We start from the raw sequence: 25,797 nt of genomic DNA on the forward strand, positions 1-25,797 counted from the left end.
ACCTCTGTACCCCACGATGTGCTGGGACCAGGCAGGGCATCCTCGCAGTAACCCCCCTGCCTGCCGCTATTTCTGACCTCTGCGCTGCATAGGGGCCAGTGTTGTGAGTTCATTTTCCCCTTCATTACTGAGGCCCAAGGAACTCCCTCTTCTGGTAAAGAAAGGTAGTGAGCCTGATTATCAAACACCTGAGGCTGATGATGATGACTGGCTGAGTGGAGTTACTGACTGGATATAAGGCTGCCGACGCCCTTCTGCCCTGCGGGTGATTTCTCTGTGGGATCCTTGGAGACCAGTCTGAATTCCTGCTCCTCTAAAGCTAAGTTTGCTGCTCGGCCTTTTGCTTTGGTGCTTTGACTTTGTTTTGCTTTGTTTTTCTGGATTTCTGCCATTCCCTGCTGGGGTGTGCTGAATTCATTTAGCTCTGTCTTCTGAAAATACCTGAGTGCTGATTTAGTTTTTGAAGCCTAGCTGCTTCAGGGCCTTTTTCATATCAGCTTGTTGGCTTATGTCTTTGATAGGGTTTTGGCAGATTGCAGACAGCAGCCTTCCTGTCCTTTCCTATCTAGGTAGTTTTGGGCCCCGTCTTTGCTCAAGTCTATCTTTCTGTCTGTTTTAGTATTTTCATCTTGCTTCACCGTCATTATATGTTGGGGGCTGCCTACTGCTTTGGGGTCTGCTCTGGGGCAGTTTAGATTTCCCCTTTCTTTCTTTAGGCCTATGTAATTCTCCGGCTGTGATCGAGGGGTCTAGGGCATCGTAGGAACCCCCCACGGCTACTGCTAGTTGTGTTGATAGGTTCAGGGGTCTGCAATCTGATAGTTGCCAACTTCGCTGGCTTTCTGGACTTAGCTTGTATTTCTGCTTTTGCCTCCTACGGTGACTCTTTCATAACAGAATCACCCGCCATACCGCAGATCCTAGGGTACTCAATAGCAGGAAAGAATTGTAAAACAAAAAAAAAAAAAAAAAGTGTGTATATTTTTTCCTCTATATCTCTGAGGCCGTAGGGGGAATTTTTTTTTTCTCTCAATGGAGATAAAGCAATTGTCTGATCGTGTGGAGCAGCTCGCTGCGGAAGTGCGGGGAATTTCCGCCTACCTTGCTCATTCACATGCTGCTGAACCTAAGATTCCTACACCTGATGTATTTTTTGGGGATCGGTCTAAATTTTTAAATTTCAAAAATAATTGTAAATTATTTTTTGCCTTGAAGCCTAACTCGTCAGGGAGCTCCGCGCAGCAGGTTAAAATTGTCATCTCTTTGCTGCGTGGCGATTCCCAGGATTGGGCGTTTTCTTTGAAACCAGATGATCCTATTCTGACTAATGTGAACGCATTCTTTCAAGCTTTGGGGTTGTTGTATGACGAACCTAATGCCATTGATCAGGCTGAAAAGACGCTGCTGGCATTGAGCCAGGGTCGTGATTCTGCAGAATTGTACTGTCAAAAATTACGAAAGTGGGCAGTACTTACTACCTGGAATGATAATGCCTTGGCTGCTCTCTTTCGGAAGGGGTTGTCAGAAGCCGTAAAAGATACTATGGTGGGATTTCCTGTTCCCTCTGGTCTTGACGATTCTATGTCATTAGCCATTCAGATTGATCGGCGTTTGCGCGAACGCAAAGCTGCACGAGAGGTGTTGCCACCTGTTGAACAAATGTCTGAACCTATGCAATGTGGTAGAGTTTTTTCCAGAGAGCAGCGTCAGGAGTTCAGAAGGCGTAATAAGTTGTGTTTTTTCTGTGGAGATGCCTCGCATATTATTTCTGTCTGTCCTAAACGAGAGAAACGCTTTGCACACACGTTTTCTGTTGGGGGTGTTCAACCTAAGTTTCTTCTGGCTATTACTCTGATCTGCTCCCTGTCCACATTTTCCGCCAAGGCTTTTGTGGATTCGGGAGCAGCCCTAAACCTAATGGACTTGGATTTTGCTAAACGTTGTGGATTTCCGATGACACCTCTGCAGACGCCTATTCCTTTGAGGGGGATTGATGCTACTCCTTTGGCTAAAAATAAACCCCAGTTTTGGACCCAGGTGGTAATGCGGGTCGCCCCAGACCATCAAGAAAATTGCAGATTTTTGGTGTTGCATAATCTGCATGATACTATTGTTCTGGGGTTTCCCTGGTTACAGATTCATAATCCAGTTTTGGATTGGAAATCTGTGTCTGTGGTGAGTTGGGGTTGTCGGTGTGCCTTTAGTGAGGCTCCGGTGTTTTCCACCTCTCCTCAGTCGCATGATGTTCCTGATTATTTGGCGGACTTTTATGATGTATTTAGTGAGAATGAGTCTGCGTCTCTGCCTCCTCATAGGAGTTATGACTGTGCAATTGAACTGAGCCCGGGGTGTAAATTTCCCAAGGGTCGGCTCTTCAATTTATCTGTACCCGAGCACGAGGCTATGCGGTCCTATATTAAGGAGGCGTTGGAGAAGGGTCATATTAGACCATCATCGTCACCCTTAGGTGCCGGTTTTTTTTTGTAGCCAAAAAGGATGGATCATTAAGACCTTGTATTGATTATCGTGCCCTCAACAAAATTACTGTTAAATATCAGTATCCGTTACCCCTGATTTCTGATCTATTCTCCAGAGTTAAAGGTGCTTGCTGGTTTACCAAGCTTGACCTCAGGGGGGCGTATAATCTTATTCGCATTAAGCATGGGGATGAATGGAAGACGGCGTTTAATACTCCGGAGGGACATTTTGAGTACCTGGTGATGCCTTTTGGGCTCACTAATGCCCCTTCTGTCTTCCAGTGCTTCATGAACGATATTTTCCGAGATTTTGTTGATAAATTTTTGATTATCTATCTGGATGATATTTTGATCTTCTCCAAGGATTGGGATTCTCATGTGGAACATATTCGGACTGTGTTCCGGATCTTGAGGGAGAATTCCCTGTATGTCAAAGGATCTAAATGCCTTTTTGGAGTACAGAGGATTTCTTTTTTGGGATTTATTTTGTCCCCGTCAGCTATTAAAATGGACCCGGCCAAGGTACAGGCCATTCACGATTGGGTTCAGCCCACTTCTTTGAAGGCCCTCCAGAAGTTTTTGGGTTTTGCTAATTTTTATCGGAAATTTATAGCAAAATTTTCTAGTATTGCCAAGCCATTGACTGATTTGACTAAGAAAGGTGCTGATGTGTTAAATTGGTCTCCGGAGGCTGTTTCTTCCTTTCAGGAGCTGAAGCGAAGATTCACCTCCACCCCGGTTTTGCGGCAACCTGATGTCTCACTTCCATTCCAGGTAGAGGTGGATGCTTCTGAGATTGGTGCAGGAGCTGTTTTGTCCCAAAAGGATCCTGTAACATCTAAAATGAATCCCTGTGCTTTCTTTTCCCGAAAGTTCTCTCCATCTGAACGTAACTATGATGTGGGGAATAGGGAACTGTTGGCCATGAAATGGGCATTTGAGGAGTGGAGACATTGGTTGGAGGGAGCTAAGCATCAAGTCGTGGTCCTCACTGACCACAAGAATTTGATTTACCTAGAGTCGGCTAAGCGCTTGAACCCTAGACAGGCTAGGTGGGCCTTGTTTTTTACACGTTTTGATTTTGTGGTTTCTTTTCTTCCTGGAACAAAGAATGTCAAGGCAGACGCCCTCTCTAGGAGCTTCTTTGCTGATTCTCCTGTGGTGACCAAGCCTGCTACCATCTTAGCCAAAGGGGTAGTTCTTTCTGCCATCTCGCCCGATTTGAGACGTGCTCTGGAAGAGTTCCAGGAGGACAAACCTGAGCGTTGTCCCAGTGGAAAGTTGTATGTTCCTGACCAGTGGAAGAAGAGAGTGATGTCTGAAGTTCATTGCTCTGCTTTGGCTGGTCATCCAGGTATTTTTGGTACTAGAGATCTGGTGAGTCGGTTTTTTTTGGTGGCCCTCCTTGTCTCGTGCTGTCAGGAATTTTGTGCAGTCCTGTGGGACGTGCTCCCGGTCTAAATCGTGTTCTTGCTCTAGTGGGTTGTTGATGCCTTTGCCTGTCCCCAAGAGGCCATGGACCCATATTTCAATGGATTTCATCTCTGATATGCCTGTCTCTCAGAGGATGACTGTTATTTGGGTGATTTGTGATAGGTTCTCTAAGATGGTTCATCTTGTACCACTCCCTAAGTTGCCGTCTTCCTCTGAGTTGGTGCCCCTGTTTTTACAACAGGTGGTTCGTTTGCACGGGATTCCTGAGAACATTGTATCTGACAGAGGAGTCCAGTTTGTGTCTAGATTTTGGAGAACTTTCTGTTCCAGGCTGGGAATTCAGTTGTCCTTCTCCTCTGCTTTTCACCCTCAGACCAATGGGCAGACAGAGAGAACAAACCAGACCTTGGAGTCATATCTGAGATGTTTTATTTCTGCTGATCAGGATGATTGGGTTTCATTTTTGCCCTTGGCCGAATTTGCTTTAAATAATAGAGCTAGTTCTGCCACTTTGATGTCACCTTTTTTTTGTAACTTTGGGTTTCATCCTCGATTTTCTTCAGGGCAGGTGGAGCCCTCTGCCTGCCCAGGTGTTGACACTGTGGTGGAGAGAATGCACCAGATCTGGGACCAAGTGGTGGATAAGTTATCTCTCTCCCAGGAAAAGGCCCAGCAGTTTTCCAACCGACATAGGACCATTGGTCCCCAGTTTAAGGTTGGTGATATGGTGTGGTTATCATCAAAAAATATTGCTATGAAGGTGCCTTCTCCTAAGTTTAAGCCTAGATTTATTGGACCTTACAAGATTGTGGAGATTATTAATCCGGTCTCTTTTCGTTTGGCTCTTCCTGTCACATTTAAAATCCATAATGTGTTCCATAAATCTTTGTTGAAGAGGTTTGTTGAACCTGTTGTTCTGGGGGTGGCACCTCCAGACCCTGTATTGGTTGAAGGTAACATGGAATATGAGGTAGAGAAAGTACTGGATTCCCGTCTGGCTAGACGGAGACTCCAGTATTTGGTTAAGTGGAAGGGTTATGGTCAGGAGGATAATTCCTAGGTCTCTGCCTCTGATTATTCATGCCAAAAGATTGGTGCGTACCTTTCATCGGGCTCACCCTGATCGCCCTGGTGGCGTAGTTGAGGGTTCGGTGACCCCTCCTCAAGGGGGAGGTACTGTTGTGAGTTCATTTTCCCCTTCATTACTGAGGCCCGAGGAACTCCCTCTTCTGGTAAAGAAAGGTAGTGAGCCTGATTATCAAACACCTGAGGCTGATGATGATGACTGGCTGAGTGGAGTTACTGACTGGATATAAGGCTGCCGACGCCCTTCTGCCCTGCGGGTGATTTCTCTGTGGGATCCTTGGAGACCAGTCTGAATTCCTGCTCCTCTAAAGCTAAGTTTGCTGCTCGGCCTTTTGCTTTGGTGCTTTGACTTTGTTTTGCTTTGTTTTTCTGGATTTCTGCCATTCCCTGCTGGGGTGTGCTGAATTCATTTAGCTCTGTCTTCTGAAAATATCTGAGTGCTGATTTAGTTTTTGAAGCCTAGCTGCTTCAGGGCCTTTTTCATATCAGCTTGTTGGCTTATGTCTTTGATAGGGTTTTGGCAGATTGCAGACAGCAGCCTTCCTGTCCTTTCCTATCTAGGTAGTTTTGGGCCCCGTCTTTGCTCAAGTCTATCTTTCTATCTGTGTTAGTATTTTCATCTTGCTTCGCCGTCATTATATGTTGGGGGCTGCCTACTGCTTTGGGGTCTGCTCTGGGGCAGTTTAGATTTCCCCTTTCTTTCTTTAGGCCTATGTAATTCTCCGGCTGTGATCGAGGGGTCTAGGGCATCGTAGGAACCCCTCACGGCTACTGCTAGTTGTGTTGATAGGTTCAGGGGTCTGCAAACTGATAGTTGCCAACTTCTCTGGTTTTCTGGACTTAGCTTGTATTTCTGCTTTTGCCTCCTACGGTGACTCTTTCATAACAGGCCAGGCAAGGAGTCCTCTCGCTGCTCCCTCCCGCCCGCTGATCCCTCTTCAAAGGATGATGTACTGGGGCCAGGCAGGGCGTCCTCACCATGCCCCCCCTGCCCGTCGCACTCCCCCGTCTGGCTCTCCGACTGCCAGGCACCCCGCGACGATCCTCTTCACCTGGGGCACCTGCCGCTTTACCCACCGCTGAGCTTTCTGGCGCCGCCCGCTGTAGTCCTCCCCAATGTGACAGGGACATGCCTCGGCCTGCTTCTTCTCCCTGGAGCCGGCCAGACGCTGCTGCACCCCGCGATACTTCGGCTCCCGCCCGCGACGTCACATCCTCCCTCGCCTCCTGGTCCTGTGCGGCTCCCGGATCTCTGCTGCGAGCACTGACAGGCCGGCTGGGCGGATTCCTGCCGGGACGGGCACTGAGGTGGGGAGCGGTAGTGCCGCCCGCAGGGTCCCTGGAGGGGCTCCGCAGCCGTCGCCTGGTGCGCGCTGTCACCTCCGGTGACAGCCTTTCAGGGGGCCTGGTCCGTCTTCCTCGCCTGCTGGTGCATGGGGGATCCGCCGCCCTGAGGAGGGAGGACAGCTGTGTCCGGAGCCAACCTCCCCTCCTGGAACGAGCAGCATCCTGAAGCCTAGAAAAAAGCTGCTCCACGGTCTCCATCTTCTTGACAACTTGACAGGTGGGTCTTCTCTCCTCTGCTGATGATGAAGTGTAGCTTCTTCCCGCACTTTTTCCACACCAGGCTGCCCCCCCCACCCTGAACCCCTCCCCTGCCCCCTTCCAGCCAATCATTTTAAAACTGCCAACAAATTCAAAACATGCCCGCCAATTGCAGTCATGGGGGGCTTCCTCTAGGCTGTGCCCTCCCCCGCCCCCTTCTAGATTAGTAGAAGTGCATAGACTGCCATATGAAAAGTGCCCTTATGGGTCTGCAAGATATAAGTTGCATCTACTGTTGCCTTAATGTGTGGGAAAAAAGTTAATATAAACTGTACAAACTACACGCTGCAGGCGGGAAACTGAAAGTCAGGTAAGGGTCAAGAAACGAGAATTCAATCATGGCAAACTATAGAAATATTAGTAAAACTGCACTTAAACATATCAGAATGCCCACATTTAGCCACAACATTCTTTCAACAGGGACAGTGGAATGACTGGTGAGATTCTGGTAAATGGGAAACAGAGGGAGCTACGAACTTTCCGAAAGATGTCATGTTATATCATGCAGGACGACATGCTACTGCCACACTTGACTGTCAAGGAAGCCATGATGGTGAGGACATAGCTTTCATTTGCTGTTCTTAGGACACCATCAACTATTGTTTTTGTATGGAGATGGTTGTAGGACTTCAGACTGACCGGTTATATTACTCCTAACGTAGGTCTCTGCCAACCTGAAAGTCGATGAAAAGATGGATGTGAAGAGAAAACTGGTGAGCATTTCTTCAGATCATCTAGTACATACTGTGTAAATAATTCTATCTGTTCTTTCCACTGTCTATCATCAGATATTTATGAGTTTGTTTTCTTTCCCAGGTGAATGAGATCTTGACAGCACTGGGTCTCCTTGAATGCTCTGGAACTCGTACCCTGAGCCTGTCAGGAGGTCAACGAAAACGTTTAGCTATTGCTTTGGAGCTAGTCAACAATCCACCTGTCATGTTCTTTGATGAACCTACTAGGTAAGAGACATCCCATTAATTAGCTGTAGCAATTATTAGATATATATACTACAATGCTAATTCTTCTTTCATTTATGGATATACACTTAGGGCAAAGTTTTAGCATAATTACAGTAGATTAAAAAAGGGCAAAAAGGCCAAGAGCAAATGACACTGTATTTCTGGACTATTTCTAGTTGAGGGACATAGATTAAATCACATTCTAACTGTAGGAGACATCAAGGTACATAGTTTACTAACTTATTTTTCTTATCACAGCCCAACTGAAAATACATATATATTGTCATACAGGAAAATTAAAATCCATAAGACATCTCCAGGGAGGGGACATGTCCCCCTCACAATGAACATATGGGGAAGAGGGAAAACTACATCATCAGAACATAACAACACATGTTCTCACATGCTTTTGGCAGACTTCATGTGGGTTTAGGCCAAGCATAGATGAGCTGGCATGATTTTCTTTGTAAGAAAAGGCTTCTATCTTGACACCTTACTCCACTAGAAAGACAGACAAAAAATACAGGATATTGTTTTCACATACAGTACACAACCAGGACTCGCCAGAAATTCCTGCAGCTCCTCCTTTAATGTTGATGCAGGCTTCTTGGCAGCTTCCTGGACCAATTTTATTTTGGTTTTTAACAAGTTTTGACAGACGTTCAGTTCTAGGTAATGTCACTATTGTGCCAAAATTAAGCCACTTCTTGATGATCATCTTCACAGAGTTTCATGGTACACCTAATGCCTTGGAATTTTTTTGTATCCTGATCCTGACTGATAACTTTTAATAAGAGATCCCTTTGCTGTGTTGTAAGGTGTTTACAGACCATGGCTTCTCTGTAAATTTCAACTAAGAAAATGTCAGGAAAATCCTACTAGAACAGCTAAACTTTTCATGAAGTTAATCAGAATCCATGTAAATTATGGCGGCTGTGCACTGACTACTATTTCACATGAGTGTAAATGTGATTTACTAATTCTGAACACAACCACATCCTCAATCATAAGAGAGTGTTGACACTTATGCATCCACGTTATTTTGATTTTGTTATTATTATTTTTCCCCTCGAAATGATTTCAATTTGTTTCTCAATGGACTTATGCAGATTAAGGGTGACATAAAGGTGGCTAAAATGGCTAACATTTTTTGCTGCTGACCTGCTGTCAGGTCAGCTGATTTGATAGTCACCGTACATACACACATCTGTAAGATCAGGATCTAGTGAGTTATCAGAAGAATACATTTTTGTTTAGTTGGTACAGTGACCTTTTACATTAGGCAAATTGTAGCATAATTGGGACAGCATTGGGAGATTGGATAGGTAATAAATGCTAAATAAGTAGGGATCTGATCTGACTGCTAGGGCCCCAAGGATGACCAGAATTCCCCTCTGAAAACTGGCTGCAAAGCCTTGGCTAGAAGGTAACTGTATTAAAGGGGTTGTCCGGTCAAAATTGATGTCTGCAGTCACTCTGTGTGACTGCAGACTTATGAATCCCCCAGCGCACACACTGTGCGCAGAGAGGATTTGCCAGTTTCTGAGCCGGGAACGGCGGTGATGTGTGCGATATGCATACTCCGGGGCAGAACACATCTAGTGGGCACAACCACGCTCTATACAAGTGTATGGAGCGAGTCTGTGTTCTAGACAGGAGTATGCATAAGGCGTACATCACCGCCATTCCCGGATCAGGAACAAGCAAATACTCGCAGCGCACAGAGTGACAGCAGACTTTTCACTTTAGACCGGACAACCCTTTTAATGAAAACAGCCAAGCTGTCCAAACATGATGTATTCAATATCTTACATCAAACAGGATCTCTGGACATTTGTTAATGGGAATCTGCCCGTCCAAAAAATGGTAGCTAAACTACTTATACAGGTATTTGGGGACTTGGCCCCTATGAAAATGAGAGTTTAGTAGTTTAGTTGGCATAAAAACATATTTATTTTGTATTCAAATGGCAAAGCTTTGATGCCCTCTTGGCATAGCCATGTGCCAAGTCACATCCCCTCTATTTGCATACTGAGCACTGTCATATATTGACTGACTCTGCAGCCGCACTCACAGTGTCCTTGCCATCTCTCATTGCTGGCTCCTGTCTGCAGCACAGTACTGAGTCCTGGCCACAGACAGGTGCCAGCGATCAGAGCTTGCAATGGCACTGTGAGTGCGGCTGCAGTATCACTGATAGTCATATCTTGATTGACAACGCTGAACTCAATCTGTGGCTCTGTATGGACACTGCAATTGCTCTCATGTAGAGTCATTGCCGCCTCTCATTGCTGGCTCCTGTCTGCAGCTGCTGCTCAGTACTATACTGCCGACAGGGCCAACAATGACAGCCGGCAACAAGACTGAGCACGCAGCCAGTAAAAGCTATATTACAGGAGTGATTTTTAAACGGGCTTAGTCCTCTACATACATGTATAGGTAGTTTAGTTCCAGTGGCATGTAAAAGTTTGGGCACCACTGGTCAAAATTACTGTTATTGTGAACAGTTAAGCAAGTTGGAGATGAAATGATCTCTAAAAGGCCTAAAGTTAAACATGACACATTTCCTTTTATTTTGTAGGCAAAATATATATATTTTCATCTTTTACATTTTAAAAATTACAAAAAACAAAATGGACTAATGCAAAAGTTTGGGCACCCTGCATGGTTCATAGCACCCCTTTTTGCAAGTATCACAGCTTTTAAGTGCTTTTTGTAGCCAGCCAAGAGTCCTTCAATTCTTGTTTAAGGGATTTTCTTCAATTCTTCCTTGGAAAATTCTTCCAGTTCTGTGAGATTCGTGGGTCGTCTTGCATGCACTGATATTTTGAGGTCTAGCCACAAATTTTCAATGATGTTCAGATCAGTGGACTGTGAGGGCCATTGTAAAACCTTCAGCTTGCGCCTTTTGAGGTCATCTATTGTTGTTTTTGATATGTGATTAGGATAATTATCCATTTGTAGAAGCCATCCTCTTTTCAACTTCAGCTTTCTTATAGATGACGTTATGTTTGCATCAAGAATTTGACCTGTTGAAGCGCAATGTTAGCGCAAAAGATCGTCATCTATTCTTCCTTCTACCCTTGAAATGTTCCCTGTGCCATTGGCTGCAACACAACACCAAACCATGATTGATCCTTCCTCATGCTAAATGGTTGGCGAGATGTTCTCATTCTTAAATTGTTTGCCTTTTTTCTCAACACATACCTTTGATCATTGTGGCCAAAGAGTTCTATTTTAACCTCATAAGTTCACAGGACTTGTTTCCCAAATGTATCAGGCTTGTTTATATGTTCATTTGCATACTTTTGACACTGAATTTTATGTTGAGGACGCAGGAGAGGTTTTCTTCTGATGGTTCTTCCATGAAGACCATATTTATGCAGGTGTCTCTGAACAGTATTACAATGTACCACAACTCCAGAGTCTGCTAAATCTTTCTGAAGGTCTTTTTCAGTCAAGTGGGGGTTCTGATTTACCTCTCTAGCAATCCTATGAGCAGCTGTCAATTAAATTTTGCTTGGTCTTCCAGACCTTATTGTAACCTCCACTGTTATTGTTAACTACCATTTCTGTCATTTCTTAATTACATTTCAAACTGAGGAAAAGGCAACTTGAAAACACTTTGCTATCTTCTTGTAGACTTCTACAGCTTTGTTGGCCATTTTCATTTTCAGAGAACTAGACAAATGCTTAGAACAACCCACGGCTGTTGTTTTCTGGCTCAAGGTTACCGAAGACTGGGTTTTTATAAAACTGGGAAACTTGCATCACCTGACCTTTCCTAATGATGATAGTGAACAATCCATAACTCTAACAAGCTAACTAATTTAGTCATTTTATAAATGATAAAAATGACCATATAGTTTTTTTTTTTGCATAATATATAAAGGAAATGTGTCATCTTTAACTTTAGGCCTTTCAGAGATCATTTCATGTTCAGCTTGCTTAACTGTTCACAATAACAGTCATTTTGACCAGGAGTGGCCAAACTTTTACTTGCCGCTGTAGCGTTTTTGGGGTTGATAGACTCCCTTTGAATTAAATGTAAAATTCTGATTGTTTAAATTACACTGAGACCTACAAAGAAGTGTCAATCTACAGATGCTCATTTCCACACCAAATCGAGGCGTTTATGCCTTGAGTTGAGCAGACAATAGTAATGATTATTCCAGGCAGTTTTATGTTGCACATACAGTATGTGTAACAGGAGTTTGCTGCCTGGAGGTGAGCAATGTAATGCAATACGCTTGTTTATAGAGTAGAATGTCTCGTATACATGTTTATGTTGTACAAGGACACCATCATTGTGTTATTATTTTTTTACAGTGGTTTAGACAGCGCATCTTGTTTCCAGGTGGTTTCATTGTTGAACTCTTTGGCTCAAGGTGGTCGCACCATCATCTGCACCATACACCAACCTAGCGCTAAGCTATTTGAAATGTTTGACAAGGTCTGTAAGGTTATTTTACTGTAAATTGTGTTATTTGTGTATTGTTTGTATGTTCTATACTCATGTAATAGTAGCAGATGTTTTTATGTATACATGGCAGCAATTTGGATTATTCTCTGTTTTCAGCTGTACATTCTTAGCCAGGGACAGTGCATATATCGAGGGTCCGTGACTCACCTCATCCCCTATCTGAAAAGCCTAGGATTACACTGTCCAACATATCACAATCCTGCAGATTTCAGTGAGTCATCCATTCATAAATCATTGCAGATCACTGGTTTCCTGCATTTATTGCACTTATTGATCCATAATCCCTAATACTTTCTACCTAAATAGTTATTGAAATCGCATCAGGGGAGTATGGGGACCTGAACCCCGTATTATTCCAGGCAGTGGAAGATGGGTTATGCCCTATTAGTAGGGAAAAGAGCAAGACAACTATTGGAGAGCTAGACGTCTTCCCACTGGTAAGTAGTAACATGGTAAGGATTCCTTCTCTACTCTAAATATATGTATACACAGTCTATGTCTATAGGTAAGTGCATATTTTTCCATTTTCAGATTTGGACATTATATTTGGATTCTGTTCTTTAGTTGGATTTGATCAGCCTAAACCTGTGTCATCCTGTATCTCAGTAATACAGGAGATGTGCTCATGGGAATTTTCCCTTTATTTGATTGGTTAAGATTTTGCAACACATGAATTTGGGTTGCCTGTTATAGACTATCCATTTTTCAATTCTACATTAAAAAATTATGTGTTTATACAGAGATTTTCCACATTCAGGACTCTTAAAATTATTTGTATTAATTTTTTTTTAAAAAAGGACATTATAATTGCCAAGTGGTAAAGTACTAATAGCAGTAGAGGTAGTGAAGTCAGATACTGCAGATGAGGGAGGGCAATTAATTTTAATTTTCCCCTCGGGACACGTAAAATGGTGTAACTGTTGTGAAGGGCCGAATTTACAGTAATTCTGCTCATTATTATTGTTTTATATTAATTTTCAGCACTTCATATTGAGCAGATGGAAGTCTGCTCACTCATTGCTACTACTAATGCATGTTACTAGAGGGCTTATTGTAATATGTTTTCCTACCTGTAGCAGCTCCTGTTATTCAGCTCTTGTATTTTGATCAGCGGCTCCCAATACATAGCCCACAGTCTCCACACACAGTATGATGTATCCACATAGTATGATGTCACCATACAGCCCCTCAGGTTGATGTCACCACACAGCCCCCCACACAGTATGATGTCCCAACAAAACCCTTTTACACAGTATTATGTCCCCACACAGCCCCCCTTTTCAGAATGAGGTCCTCACAGAGCCACTTACACAGTATTATGTCCCCACACAGTTTCCCTTTTTAGAATGAGGTCCCCACACAGTCCCTTACACGATATTATGTCCCCACACAGCCCCCTTTTCAGAATGGGTGACACGGTGGCTCAGTGATTAGCACTGCAGCCTTGCAGCCCTGAGGTTCTGGTTCAAATCCCACCAAGGGCAACATCTGCAAGGAGTTTGTATGTTCTCCTCGTGTTTGCGTGGGTTTCCTCCAGGTTCTTTGGCTTCCTCCCACACTCCAAAGACATACTGATAGGGAATTTAGATTGTGAACTCCATCGGGAACAGTGATAATAATGTCTGTAAAGTGCTGTGGAATTAATGTTGCTATGTAAATGAGTAAAATAAATAAAATGATATCCCCACTCAGCCACTTACACGATATTATGTCCCCACACAGCCCCCCTTTTCAGAATGAGGTCCCCACACAGCCCCTTACACAGTATTATGTCCCCTCCTCTTCCCTCAAAGAATCATGTAAAAAAAAAATACTCACCTAACTCTGTTTCCTTATTGCTCCGGTCTGCACTATGTACTGAGACACTGTTGGCACGATATAGTGACGTCATCACACCCGTCCAGGCGCTCTCAGACGCATAGGCTCATTGACAGAACAAGGATCTGACAGTTCCCTGTTCCATCATTCTGTTCACTGGTATCTGCATACCGAGAATGCAGATATCAGTGAAAGTGAGATGTCTGGTGGAGGGCAGCAGTGTGGCGTAGGACACCACTGCAAAAAGCCTTTTGGCTGTACCAGAATATCTCATGGCTCAGGACTGCTGTAGACCATGAACAAAGATTGCCTAAAAAGTGCATCACTAATATAATCTGACATTGGGCTCTGCAAATAGCCTCTTCAGAGAGGAAGAGGAAATATTATAGAAATATTATCTGTATAAAGGGACTTGACACATGATTGTGAATAGGAAGTCAAACCAAACTCTCCATCTGCCAACAAATGTTGTCTAGGTGTTTTCCACTCATCAATGCTGGTTTGGCTGGGTGAGAGGCATCTGACAGGTTTCAAGGGTAAAAATTCTCCTTGTGGAGAAGGACAAGTTGGCAGACAGATAGCTGTGCCTCTCAACTCCTTAGGCTGTGTGCACACGCTGCGGATTAGGTGCGGATTCATCCGCGCGGATTTTGTAAAATCCGCAGGTGAAACTGCAGGTCAAAAGACCTGCGGTTTTACCTGCGGATTGCTTCGTGGTTTTGCCCTGCGGTTTTTCATCTCCTCAAATGGAGGAGATGGCAAACCGCAGGAGAATCCACAGAAAGAATTGACATGTCAATTCTTTCTGCGGATTGAAAACCGCAGATAATCCGCGCGGAAAATTCCGCGCCGTCTGCATTGCGGTTTTTGATTCCCATAGGGAATCATTGTACTGTACACCACAGCAGAAACTGCTGCGGGTCCGCAGCGGCCAAAACCGCTGCGGAACCGCAGCAAAATCTGCAGCGTGTGCACACAGCCTTAGGGTAAGTTTCCAGGATCAGGAACTTCTGCAGGTTTGATGGCGATCCTTCTTTCCATCACCTGTTGGTAACGTTCCGATGCTCCATAAACAAGATACAAAATAGAATCAGCCGAACTCAAAATGTAGATGATGCTGCAAAAATAAGTATTTCTTTATTGTTTTGTACAATCATCACCAGGTGCATGAGAACAGTGACATATAGAGCTTGCGGACGAGGAGTTAACGTTTCGACCAGGATTGGTCTTTTTCAAAACCTCACTGCAACAATAAATACATGGTATGAGTGCGCTTATACATATAAGTATAAATAAAGAGACAATGGTACCTAAAACTGAAAACAGAAAATCCCTGTACAAATATACATATACACATTATTTACATCTTAAATAATCACATGTCCACATTAATATATCAAAGGGATAATATATGGCTTGGAGTTATAAGCTCCTTGGACCTAGGAGTAGCAGGAAAGATTCCAGAGACTCGCATAAAAAGAGCATAAGGAAATATACATCCATAAATTATCATCCATAAATGATCAGGTATGTTGATCAGGCCAATAATATCATCTACTAACCTTTTGAAGAGGGAAATAGAAGTAGTGCTCGTGGGAGGGTAAGTCCCGTGTAAACTATATAGAAAAAATAGGTATAAGTATATAAATAATAAGGAAGAGGTGAAGAGAAACACAGGGCTGCAGTCCCAAGAAGACAGATAAAGGCGCTAATGAGATGACTAACCTTGTATGTGATGAAGCGAGTCTTGTCCGCCTGGTAAGTGATGCTGTAGCATACATTGGTGGCAGTAGCGCTATAAAAGGCAGCATGTGCCGTTACTTCTGGGATCATGAAGTCCGGAGTGAGGCTTGTAATACTCTGAGCGAGGCGTGTAACGCTATGTTCAACATTGGTGGCAGTGGTGTATTGTGAGGTAGCGTCTGTCGTCACTTCCGGGGTCATGTGACCTGAAGTGAAGCTGAAGCTAAGAACGCTCTGACATAGGCGCACATGCGCCCTCATGTTTAGTGATAAACAAGCACGTCATGTTTGTGAAGTACCGCCCCCAATAGCTGTGAAGGGGAAGAAAACAGCGCACGCGTGGAGGGCTTGAGACTAGAGTCTGAGATAGCATACCGGACGCTACTCTATTTAATATTGAAAGTGTTACTGAATCGGGCAATGTAAGTTAGTTTAAGAGCCAGAATAGTAGGCCCAGTTGGTGTGAACTCAAAATTACACAGAATATGTGGCAAGGACTACAAGGTATATAAGGAATTAAAGGCAAAATAGAAAGTGTGGACTAAATAATGAAAAAGGAGGGAATGGGGGGAAAAAAAAAGAGAGAATAAGATGGGACTTCTGGAATATGGGAAAACAGAGCACATTTGCAAAAAACAAAGAAATCAAAAAATAAAATAAAAATAAATAAGTACCAAGAATAAGGGAAAAAAGGGGGGGTAAAAAATAAAAAATTGAATGTAGCAAATAAAAATGAAAATAAAAAAATTGATGAAAAAAAATATAAAAAATAAAATAAAGAGTGAAAAATAAAAATAAATAATGTCAGAAATAACAAATATGTAAATAAAGAAGAATTATGAAAAAAAATTGGAAAAACTGAAAATGATGAAAACCACGAAAAAAAGGGGGGGTGGGGTGAGAAGGGTGGTAAAAATAAAAAATGTAAAAAATAAATATAAAAATAAAGAAAAATGAGATGAACAAAAATGAAATGATGAAAAGAAAAAAAGAGAAAAAAGTAAAAAGTAAAAAATAAAATAAAAAAATAAAAATAAACAGAAAAATAAAAATGAAAATAAAAATACAAATAAAAAATAAAAGTACCCAATGTGGAACTTACCCAATGTGCGATTTGAAAAGAGAATTTATTCAGGTAGCTACCTGTTAGGGAATCTAAAAGATGAAAAAAGTTAGGATGATGGCATTGGTCAAGAACCTGAAAACAAGGTGGTACTGGTCAATAGCATACATTGAGGATATCAGAGTGATTACAACACAAAATTGCAACAGTCAGATCAACCAAACATTAAATCCAGTTCCCTGTTCAGATGTCTGGGAGCCAACGTTTGTAATGTGTGAATCCAAAAGGACTCCCTTTCTTTAAGGATCCTTACATGGTTTCCCCCCGTCTCGGTTTAGGTACCTGTTCTATTACCTGGTAACGCAGTTGTGCGACTGAGTGGTTGGCTATGGAAAAATGGTGAGGGAGAGGAAGCTATGTTTTTTTTTAATCTAATAGTAGATTTGTGACTTTAAATTCAGTCACGGACATGCTGTGTGGTCTCCCCTATATAGAGGAGGCCACAGGGACATTGGATTGAATACACTGCAAAATTGGTTTCGCAGGTATATAATCCTCTGACTCTGTATCTTTTTCCTGTATGTGGATGTGCAGTATCGCTGGATTTTATGACATTTGTACAGCAGGCACATCCTAAACAGGGGAATGTGCCCACTCTTTGTGTTCCAAGAAAAAGTTGTTTTGGCTGCGTAGTGAAGCTGCCAATGTCGGCCTTGATTAGTTGGTCTTTAATATTGCACGGTCTGCGTTTGCACATTATTGCTGGTGATTGAAAGGGTACAATTTGTGTATATGATTCCGATAAAAGAGACCAATGTTTGTTAATAGCCTTGTAGACCATGGGCATTATGGGATGGCGAGTGTGAATGAACAGGACGCGTTCCGGTTTGGAGGTGTGAGTGGGGAGAGGATGTTGTTCCAAAGCCCTCTGTTTTTCCTTGGTAAGAATTCTGTCTGGGTAATCCCTCTCTCTAAATTTTTTTGCCATCTCGTCCAAAAGGGTTTCGACTAGATCCTTGTTAGAGATTATCCTAGTTACCCGTTGAAATTGGGAGCGTGGAAGGCTCTCTCTAGTTGATTTTGGATGACAGCTGCTGAAAAGTAGAAGGTTATTTGTGTCCGTGGGTTTGACAAAGATGTCGGTGTCCACACCCCCTTGCCCATTTTTTATGACTATAGGGTCTAAAAATGGAATCTTTTGAATATTGTAGCTGAGCACAAATTGTAACTTAGGTCTGATACCGTTAATCTCAGAAACAAAAGTAGAGAGGGTGTCAATGTCAAAGTCCCGGGTAAACTATACCTATTTTTTCTATATAGTTTACACGGGACTTACCCTCCCACGAGCACTACTTCTATTTCCCTCTTCAAAAGGTTAGTAGATGATATTATTGGCCTGATCAACATACCTGATAATTTATGGATGATAATTTATGGATGTATATTTCCTTATGCTCTTTTTATGCGAGTCTCTGGAATCTTTCCTGCTACTCCTAGGTCCAAGGAGCTTATAACTCCAAGCCATATATTATCCCTTTGATATATTAATGTGGACATGTGATTATTTAAGATATAACTAATGTATATATGTATATTTGTACAGGGATTTTCTGTTTTCAGTTTTAGGTACCATTGTCTCTTTAGTTATACTTATATGTATAAGCGCACTCATACCATGTATTAATTGTTGCAGTGAGGTTTTGAAAAAGACCAATCGTGGTCGAAACGTTAACTCTTCGTCCACAAGCTCTATATGTCACTGTTCTCATGCACCTGGTGATGATTGTACAAAACAATAAAGAAATACTTATTTTTGCACCATCATCTACATTTTGAGTGCGGCTGATTCTATTTTGTATACTGGACGTCACGTTCAGCCAGCACCATTCTTCTTCATAGACAGAGTGCACATCATTTCCTTGACATTACCATAAACAAGATAGTCGGCAAGTTCAGAAATTCTTTCTGTATGGGCTCCTTTATAGGGAGAGAGATTACTGGGACATGAACACAAATATTTATTCTCTGTGTGGAAAATAATATCTTTTTTTACCCTTCTGTTGCGGGGCAATGGTGAATGGATATGGAAAATTAAATCCTTATAAAGGTCTATGAGAAAAAGTCCTACATGTCTTATACATGGATTTTTATTTCTTTTCTTCAATGGAAAAAAGTGGACATACCATTAATATAAGCTAGAATGTAATTAGTCATGATCTTTTTAAAGCGTATGTGTACAGTAAATGATCTTTGAGTTGCATTGATTTCCAGTACTAACATGTTCTTTAAAGCTTTGATCCCCTAAACTGATGAAATTGCTGCTTTGCTTCCTGTCTTCCTGAGGAGTAAGCAGCAGAATAACCCAGGCCTTGAAGGAAAGGATCCGCATACAGTAGGTGTGTTCAGCTGCATCCTCCTCGGACTGTAAATTGCACAATGCGACCTTTGTTCTCAATAAAGGGGAGAATGCATCTCAAATATTACAGGAGTCATCCCTTTTTTTCTTGCTTCTAGTCAGTGAAGAATTTACATCCCGAGGATATCTACTTCATGCCATCTGTCCCAGCCATTGTAGGGACTTGCAGAATGGAATTGATTCTACCCACAGTGGAATTGGTGTTTAAGGCATCAATAAAATGACAATGTGCGAACATATAAATCCCTTAAAACGAATTATTTATTTAATACATTAAAAAACACCTATCCCAGTGAAAAAATGGTCAATACCAAAATTAACCAGACCTAGGCTGGGATGCTACATAGCCCTACTATAAGGCTCACTGATACCTTCCTAGCCGTGGAGGTTGGCACCCTAAAAACGAGAGTTGGCGCCCCCACTCAACGTGGACTATCCCTCACTCCCCTACCAGTCCCTATTCAGACAGGAGGGAAAACAATAATCTGATAGTGCAGAAATGAAACTTCAGAATGCCCTAAGCTCGAGCAAAACCTCAAACAATTGATATTGTCCCAATAGAACCCCCACATAGGGGTACATTAACCAATAAATTGCTTGTCATGTGTAGGTATGCCCATCTGATATTATAGCAATGAACATTAGAGTTTCCTCAGGCTAAAGTAGGACCCCAGGATACTATAAACGCTAAAAAATCTAATACCTCCACATCATAGAATCATAGAATCATAGAATCATAGAATCGTAGAGTTGGAAGGGACCTCCTGGGCCATCTGGTCCAACCCCCTGCTCAAAGCAGGATTCGCTAAATCATCCCAGTCAGATGTCTGTCCAGCCTCTGTTTGAAGACTTCCATTGAAGGAGAACTCACCACTTCTCGTGGCAGCCTGTTCCACTCATTGATCACTCTGTCAAAAAGTTTTTTCTAATATCTAATCTGTGTCTCCTCCCATTCAGTTTCATCCCATTGCTTCTAGTCTTTCCTTGTGCAAATGAGAATAAAGTTGATCCTTCTACAATGTGACAGCCCTTTAGATATTTGTAGACAGCAATTAAGTCTCCTCTCAGTCTTCTCTTTTGCAAACTAAACATTCTCAAATCCTGCAACCTTTCCTCATAAGACAGGGTTTGCAGACCGGTCACCATTCTGGTCGCTCTTTTCTGAACTTGCTCCAGTTTGTTGATGTCTTTTTTAAAATGTGGTGCCCAAAACTGGACACAATATTCCAGATGAGGTCTGACCAAAGAGGAGTAGAGGGAAATAATGACTTCACGTGATCTAGACTGTATGCTTCTGTTAATACATCCTAGAACTGCATTTGCCTTTTTTGCTGCTGCATCACACTGTTGACTCATATTCAGTCTGTGATCTATTAGTATACCCAAGTCTTTTTCACATGTGCTGTCACTTAGCCCTATTCCTCCCATTCTATATATGCTTTTTTCATTTTTATTGCCCAGATGTAGTACTTTGCATTTCTCCCTGTTAAAAACCATTCTGTTAGTTACTGCCCACTTCTCCAGTTTATTTAAATCTTTTTGAATCCTCTCTCTCTCTTCTCTAGTATTAGCTATCCCTCCTAGCTTTGTGTCATCAGCAAATTTAATCAGTTTACCCTCAATTCCTTCATCTAAATCGTTGATAAAGATGTTGAACAATACAGGGCCCAGGACAGAGCCCTGTGGTACCCCACTTGAGACATTCTTCCAACTGGATGTGCAGCCATTTACGACCACTCTTTGGGTCCGATCACTAAGCCAGCTATGAATCCACCTAACAGTTGCCTTGTCCATTCCATACTTAGTCATTTTTTCAATAAGGATTGTATGAGAGACTTTGTCAAATGCTTTGCTGAAGTCAAGATATACTATATCTACAGCATTTCCTTGATCCACCCAATCAGTGATACCATCATAGAAGGAAATTAAGTTAGTCTGACATGACTTATTAGTTACAAACCCATGCTGACTCTGTTTGATCACTTCATTCTTATCCAGGTATTGACTTACATGTTGTTTAATAATTTGTTCAAAGATCTTTCCTAGTATAGAAGTCAGACTCACCGGCCTATAGTTGCCTGGGTCCACCTTCTTCCCCTTTTTGAAGATAGGAACAACATTTGCTCTTCTCCAGTCTTCTGGCACTTCTCCTGTTCTCCAAGAATTTTCAAAGATTATGGAGAGTGGTTCAGAAATTTCTTCTGCTATCTCCTTCAGTACTCTGGGGTGTAATTCATCTGGACCTGGAGACTTGAATTCATTTAGGTTAGCTAAGTGTATCCTCACTATCTTTCTGTTTATAGATATCCTGGATTCTTCTATTCCCTTAATAGGACAGTGAATAACAGTTGGTGTTACATTTCCTTTCTGAGAGAAAACAGATGCAAAATAGGAATTTAAAAGTTCAGCCTTCTCAACATCCTGTCTTACCATTTCATCATTTTCATCCTGTAAAAATCCTATAGCATCTTTGACTTTTCTTTTACTTTTGACATATCCCCAAAATCCTTTATTATTGCTTTTGACATCTCTTGCAAGCCTCAATTCATTTTCAGCTTTAGCTAATCTGATTTGTGCCCTGCAGATTCTGCAGACAGCATTATATTCTTCTTTAGATATGCCTCCCTCTTTCCATTTTATAAACATTTTTTTCTTCCTTTTTAGCATGTGCTTAAGTTCTGTGTTCACCCATCCTGGTTTCCTTAAATGCTTCCTATTCTTCCCTCTTTTTGGAATTGTTAACAACTGTGCTTTGAGAATTTCATTTTTCAAGATTTCCCATCCTTCCTGGACATTTTTGTCTTTAAGGATATCCAGCCATTGGATCCCTCCAATTATCTTTCTGAATCCCTTAAAATCTGCCTTTCTGAAATCTAACCTTGACGTCTGAGTCTTCACAGGTCTTCCGCCTCTAGTTATCCAAAATTCTAAAATAGCATGGTCGCTACCTCCTAGGGTTCCAGCCACTTTTACCTCCTCAACCATTTCCTCCCTGTTTATAAGGATTAGATCCAAGGTAGCAGTTCCCCTTGTTTTCTCCCCTACCTTTTGGAAGATAAAGTTGTCAGCAAGAGAGGATAAAAATTTCCTTGACCTGTTAGTTTTGCCTGAGAGAGATTCCCAACAAATGTCTGGATAGTTGAAATCTCCCATGACAACTATGTCATATTTTTTGGAGAACTTGGCCATTTGATGCATAAAGAGTTCATCCATATCTTCAGCTTGCACAGGCGGCCTGTAGTAAATGCCTACAATGGTGTCCTTTCCATTGTTCTGTCCTTGTATTCTTACCCAAACAGTTTCCACAGAACTCCCAGTCTCTGAAGCTTCAATCTCTGTGCAGATATATGCATTTCTAACATACAATGCAACACCCCCTCCTCGTTTATCAAGTCTGTTTCTTGCAAATAAGTTGTATCCTTCTAGTCTTGTATTCCAATCATGTGTATCGTCCCACCAAGTTTCAGTGATTCCAATGACATCATATTTCTTTTCCTGTGTTAGTAGTTCCAATTCTCCTTGTTTGTTGCCCATGCTTTGTGCATTAGTATAGAAACATTTTAGTTTGTGATTGGTTTCTCTTTCTCCAATATTGTTATTAATTAGATTCTTTCGTCTTTGTTCTTCCTTTCCACTTCTATTAGCAGAGTTCTCAATAGCATTTGTCAGGTGTATGGCTTTTTCTGGTCTTTTGCTTCCCTTCCCATGTTGTTCTAGTTTAAAGCTCTCCTTACAAGTGTAGCAAGGCGACTTCCAAATACATGCTTTCCAGTCTTCGTAAGGTGCACCCCATCTCTAGCAAGTAGTCCATCGTATAAGTAGTTCACTCCGTGATCCAGAAATCCAAATCGTTGCTGACGGCACCATCGACGTAGCCAGTTGTTCACCTGCAGAATCTTATTCCACCTCCTTGTTCCATGGCCATCCACTGGGAGGATGGAAGAGAAGACCACCTGCGCTCCCAGTTCTTTCACTTTCTTGCCTAAGTCTTCAAAGTCTCTGCAGATGGTTTCCAGGTCGTTTCTTGCGGTGTCATTTGTCCCCACATGTAGTAGCAGGAATGGGTAGTCATCTGTAGGTCTGAAGAGTCCTGATATCCTGTCAGACACATCTTTAATTTTTGCACCTGGAAGACAGCACATTTCTCTTGAAGTTATATCCGGTCTGCAGATAGCGGCCTCTGTTCCTCTCAACAGGGAATCCCCTATGACCACCACTCTCCGTTTCTTCTTCACAACATTTTTCTTTCTCCATCCAGGAGGACTCTGAAGGCGTACAAGGTTGCTGTTTGTTGGCAAAGTCTTATCCTGATGTATTTCTTCATCATTTTCCTGCGTGAGAGCCTGGTACTGGTTTCTGAGCAGTATGGGTGCTGACTGCCTCCTGATCCTCCTGCTTCTCTGGGTCACATGTCTCCATTCCTCTGTTTCTTCAGGTGCACTTCGAATTTCTTCTCTTTCTGTAACATGAAGAGATAATTCTGCTCTGTCCAAGAACTCTGCACCTTCCTTAATGATCTTCAACGTAGCCAACCTCTCTTCGAGATTTTGCAACTTTTCCTCCAACAGGGACACAAGCTTGCATTTGTGGCATGTGAAGTTTGGCTTTTCCACTGGTAAGTCTGTGAACATGTAGCAAGAAATGCAGCTCACCAAATGGCTCCTGGCCTCTTCCATCTTGAGATTTCTTAAAAACGATGAAAGATGAGCCAAAATTCGCGCGCCGATAGGCGCGCGGTTTTTCCGATTTCCTCTTTTCAGCTGCAACGGCCAAAACCCAGTGATCGTTGAGCTCGCGGAGACTCTTCACTTATCCCAGAAGGCACTGGGAATATGCAAATGATCTCCTCAAGACTCTTCCCCTGGTTGTCATATGTGACAAACTGATATGTCCAATGGACAGATAATACAAACTAACCCCTCTCAAGGGTATACTCTGAATCATAATATAATAAACAAAGTCACTTATCATGTGTAGGTCAACCCCAACGCGTTTCCCCGCCTGTAGCGGTTCATCAGGAGGAATCAATAAACGTCATATTCATATATGATACCCAGATGATGCATGATAGTACCGGTGGTCAAGAATGAGTGGATTTAAATAACCCCCATGATACAAAGCCACAAATCAGCCCCACCCATTATCAGGTGGGCAAATCACATATGAGAAGGTAGTGATAGCCCAAATATCTCCACATGATACTGTAAATAGTAGCCGCCCTCAGCGTCAAACCATCACAACCGCCTACGATACATAGCGGGTGAATAGAGGCCCCACGTGTACTCCAGGATGGCGCCAGCGTCCTACGTCATCAAAACGCCTCAGATATATAACAGGTAGATGAAGCCCCGGCGTGCGCTCCACACTGGAGCGCATCCAAAATTGCGCCGGGGACTTCCGGTTTGGGCGCATCCAAAATGGCGCCAGGACTTCCGGTTTGGGCGCATCCAATATGGCGCCGGGACTTCCGGTTTGGGTGCATCCAAAATGGCGCCGGGACTTCCGGTTTCGGCAGATATAGTTAAGCTCCAATACCAGCATTCATTTTACCCTCAGAGGGAGGGAGGAGCAAAGGGTATATGTATCAAATGGCGGGGCACAACGAAAAAGAGCAAATGGTACAGAGTATTCAAAAGTATAGAGTTTATGATACTATCACTCATATATACTAGAATACCGCCATGTGACTATTTATTAGGAAGACAATATTGGGGATGAAAAATTCTATATAAAGATAAACATCAGAAACAAATAATAGATATATACCGCTTTTCAATGCAGTGTATGCCTAAAAGGCATCCTCAGATATGCCCTTCAAAATAAAAAACCCCCATTAATCCAGAATACATATATATATTAGAGAACAGTCACCATATCAGGTATACTTTTTGTCCATTATATAAAAGCAGGTATATGACATGCACTCATTCATCCCATCTGGGAAGAGGGACTGTAACCTGAAAATCCACTCACATTCTCTTCTCAGGATTATGTTATCCAGGTTACCTCCCCTCACTTTCGGCTTTATTAGTTCAATCATAGTGAAGGAGATGTTGCTCACACAACCTTGGTGTACTAAATTCATGTGTCTTGCGACCGGGGTATATCTCTTATTTTTGATATCCCCCAAATGCTCCCCCACCCTAACCCTGAATTCCCTAGTGGTCTTACCCACATAGTCCCTGGGACATGTGCACGTGGCTTTATAAACCAGACCTGTAGATCTACAATTGCCAAAATCTCTAATGTAGAAGGTTCTCCCATTGTATGAGCTTGTAAAGGTCTTACATTGCAACATATATTTACACCTGGAGCAATTACCGCATTTAAAAAAACCAAGGGGTCTCCTATCTAGCCATGTAGCCTATGTAGCCCTTTTGGCCTTTGATAGAAACTATGGACAAGCCTATCTCCAACAGACCTCCCCTTTCTATATGTAACACTTGGTTTCTGTGTTACAAGACCTCTCAAGTTGGGGTCAGCTAGTAAGATACCCCAATGTTTTTTAAGGACATGATATACTTTATCCGCCTGAGCATCATAAGTTCCAATAAGCCTTACAATATTTTCATTTGTATCATTCCTGGGTCCTTTTTTCTGAAGCAAAGAATGTCTGTCACTTAGTAACGCCTCATGTTGCGGTCTGTCCAATATCTGTGGGGGGTACCCTCTCATCTTAAACCTATTATATAGGTCCTTAGATTGTCTTC

General features: G+C 42.4%; 1 protein-coding gene across 2 annotated transcripts in view; it reads left to right on the forward strand.

Moving 5' to 3' along the window:
• The window catches only part of ABCG4 (ATP binding cassette subfamily G member 4), a 173,419-nt gene that overhangs the window by 87,020 nt on the left and 60,602 nt on the right, over nucleotides 1–25,797 (forward strand). For both annotated transcript variants that reach the window (XM_073566456.1, XM_073566457.1), the window contains 6 exons: nucleotides 7,023–7,155; nucleotides 7,265–7,315; nucleotides 7,419–7,564; nucleotides 11,894–12,017; nucleotides 12,144–12,258; nucleotides 12,354–12,484. In XM_073566456.1, coding sequence (XP_073422557.1) covers nucleotides 7,023–7,155; nucleotides 7,265–7,315; nucleotides 7,419–7,564; nucleotides 11,894–12,017; nucleotides 12,144–12,258; nucleotides 12,354–12,484 — 700 coding nt within the window. The remainder of the gene's footprint in view (nucleotides 1–7,022; nucleotides 7,156–7,264; nucleotides 7,316–7,418; nucleotides 7,565–11,893; nucleotides 12,018–12,143; nucleotides 12,259–12,353; nucleotides 12,485–25,797) is intronic.

The sequence above is a fragment of the Dendrobates tinctorius genome, unplaced genomic scaffold (assembly GCF_039654945.1).
Source record: "Dendrobates tinctorius isolate UK_male_01 unplaced genomic scaffold, ASM3965494v1 ptg000018l, whole genome shotgun sequence".
NCBI lineage: Eukaryota > Metazoa > Chordata > Amphibia > Anura > Dendrobatidae > Dendrobates > Dendrobates tinctorius.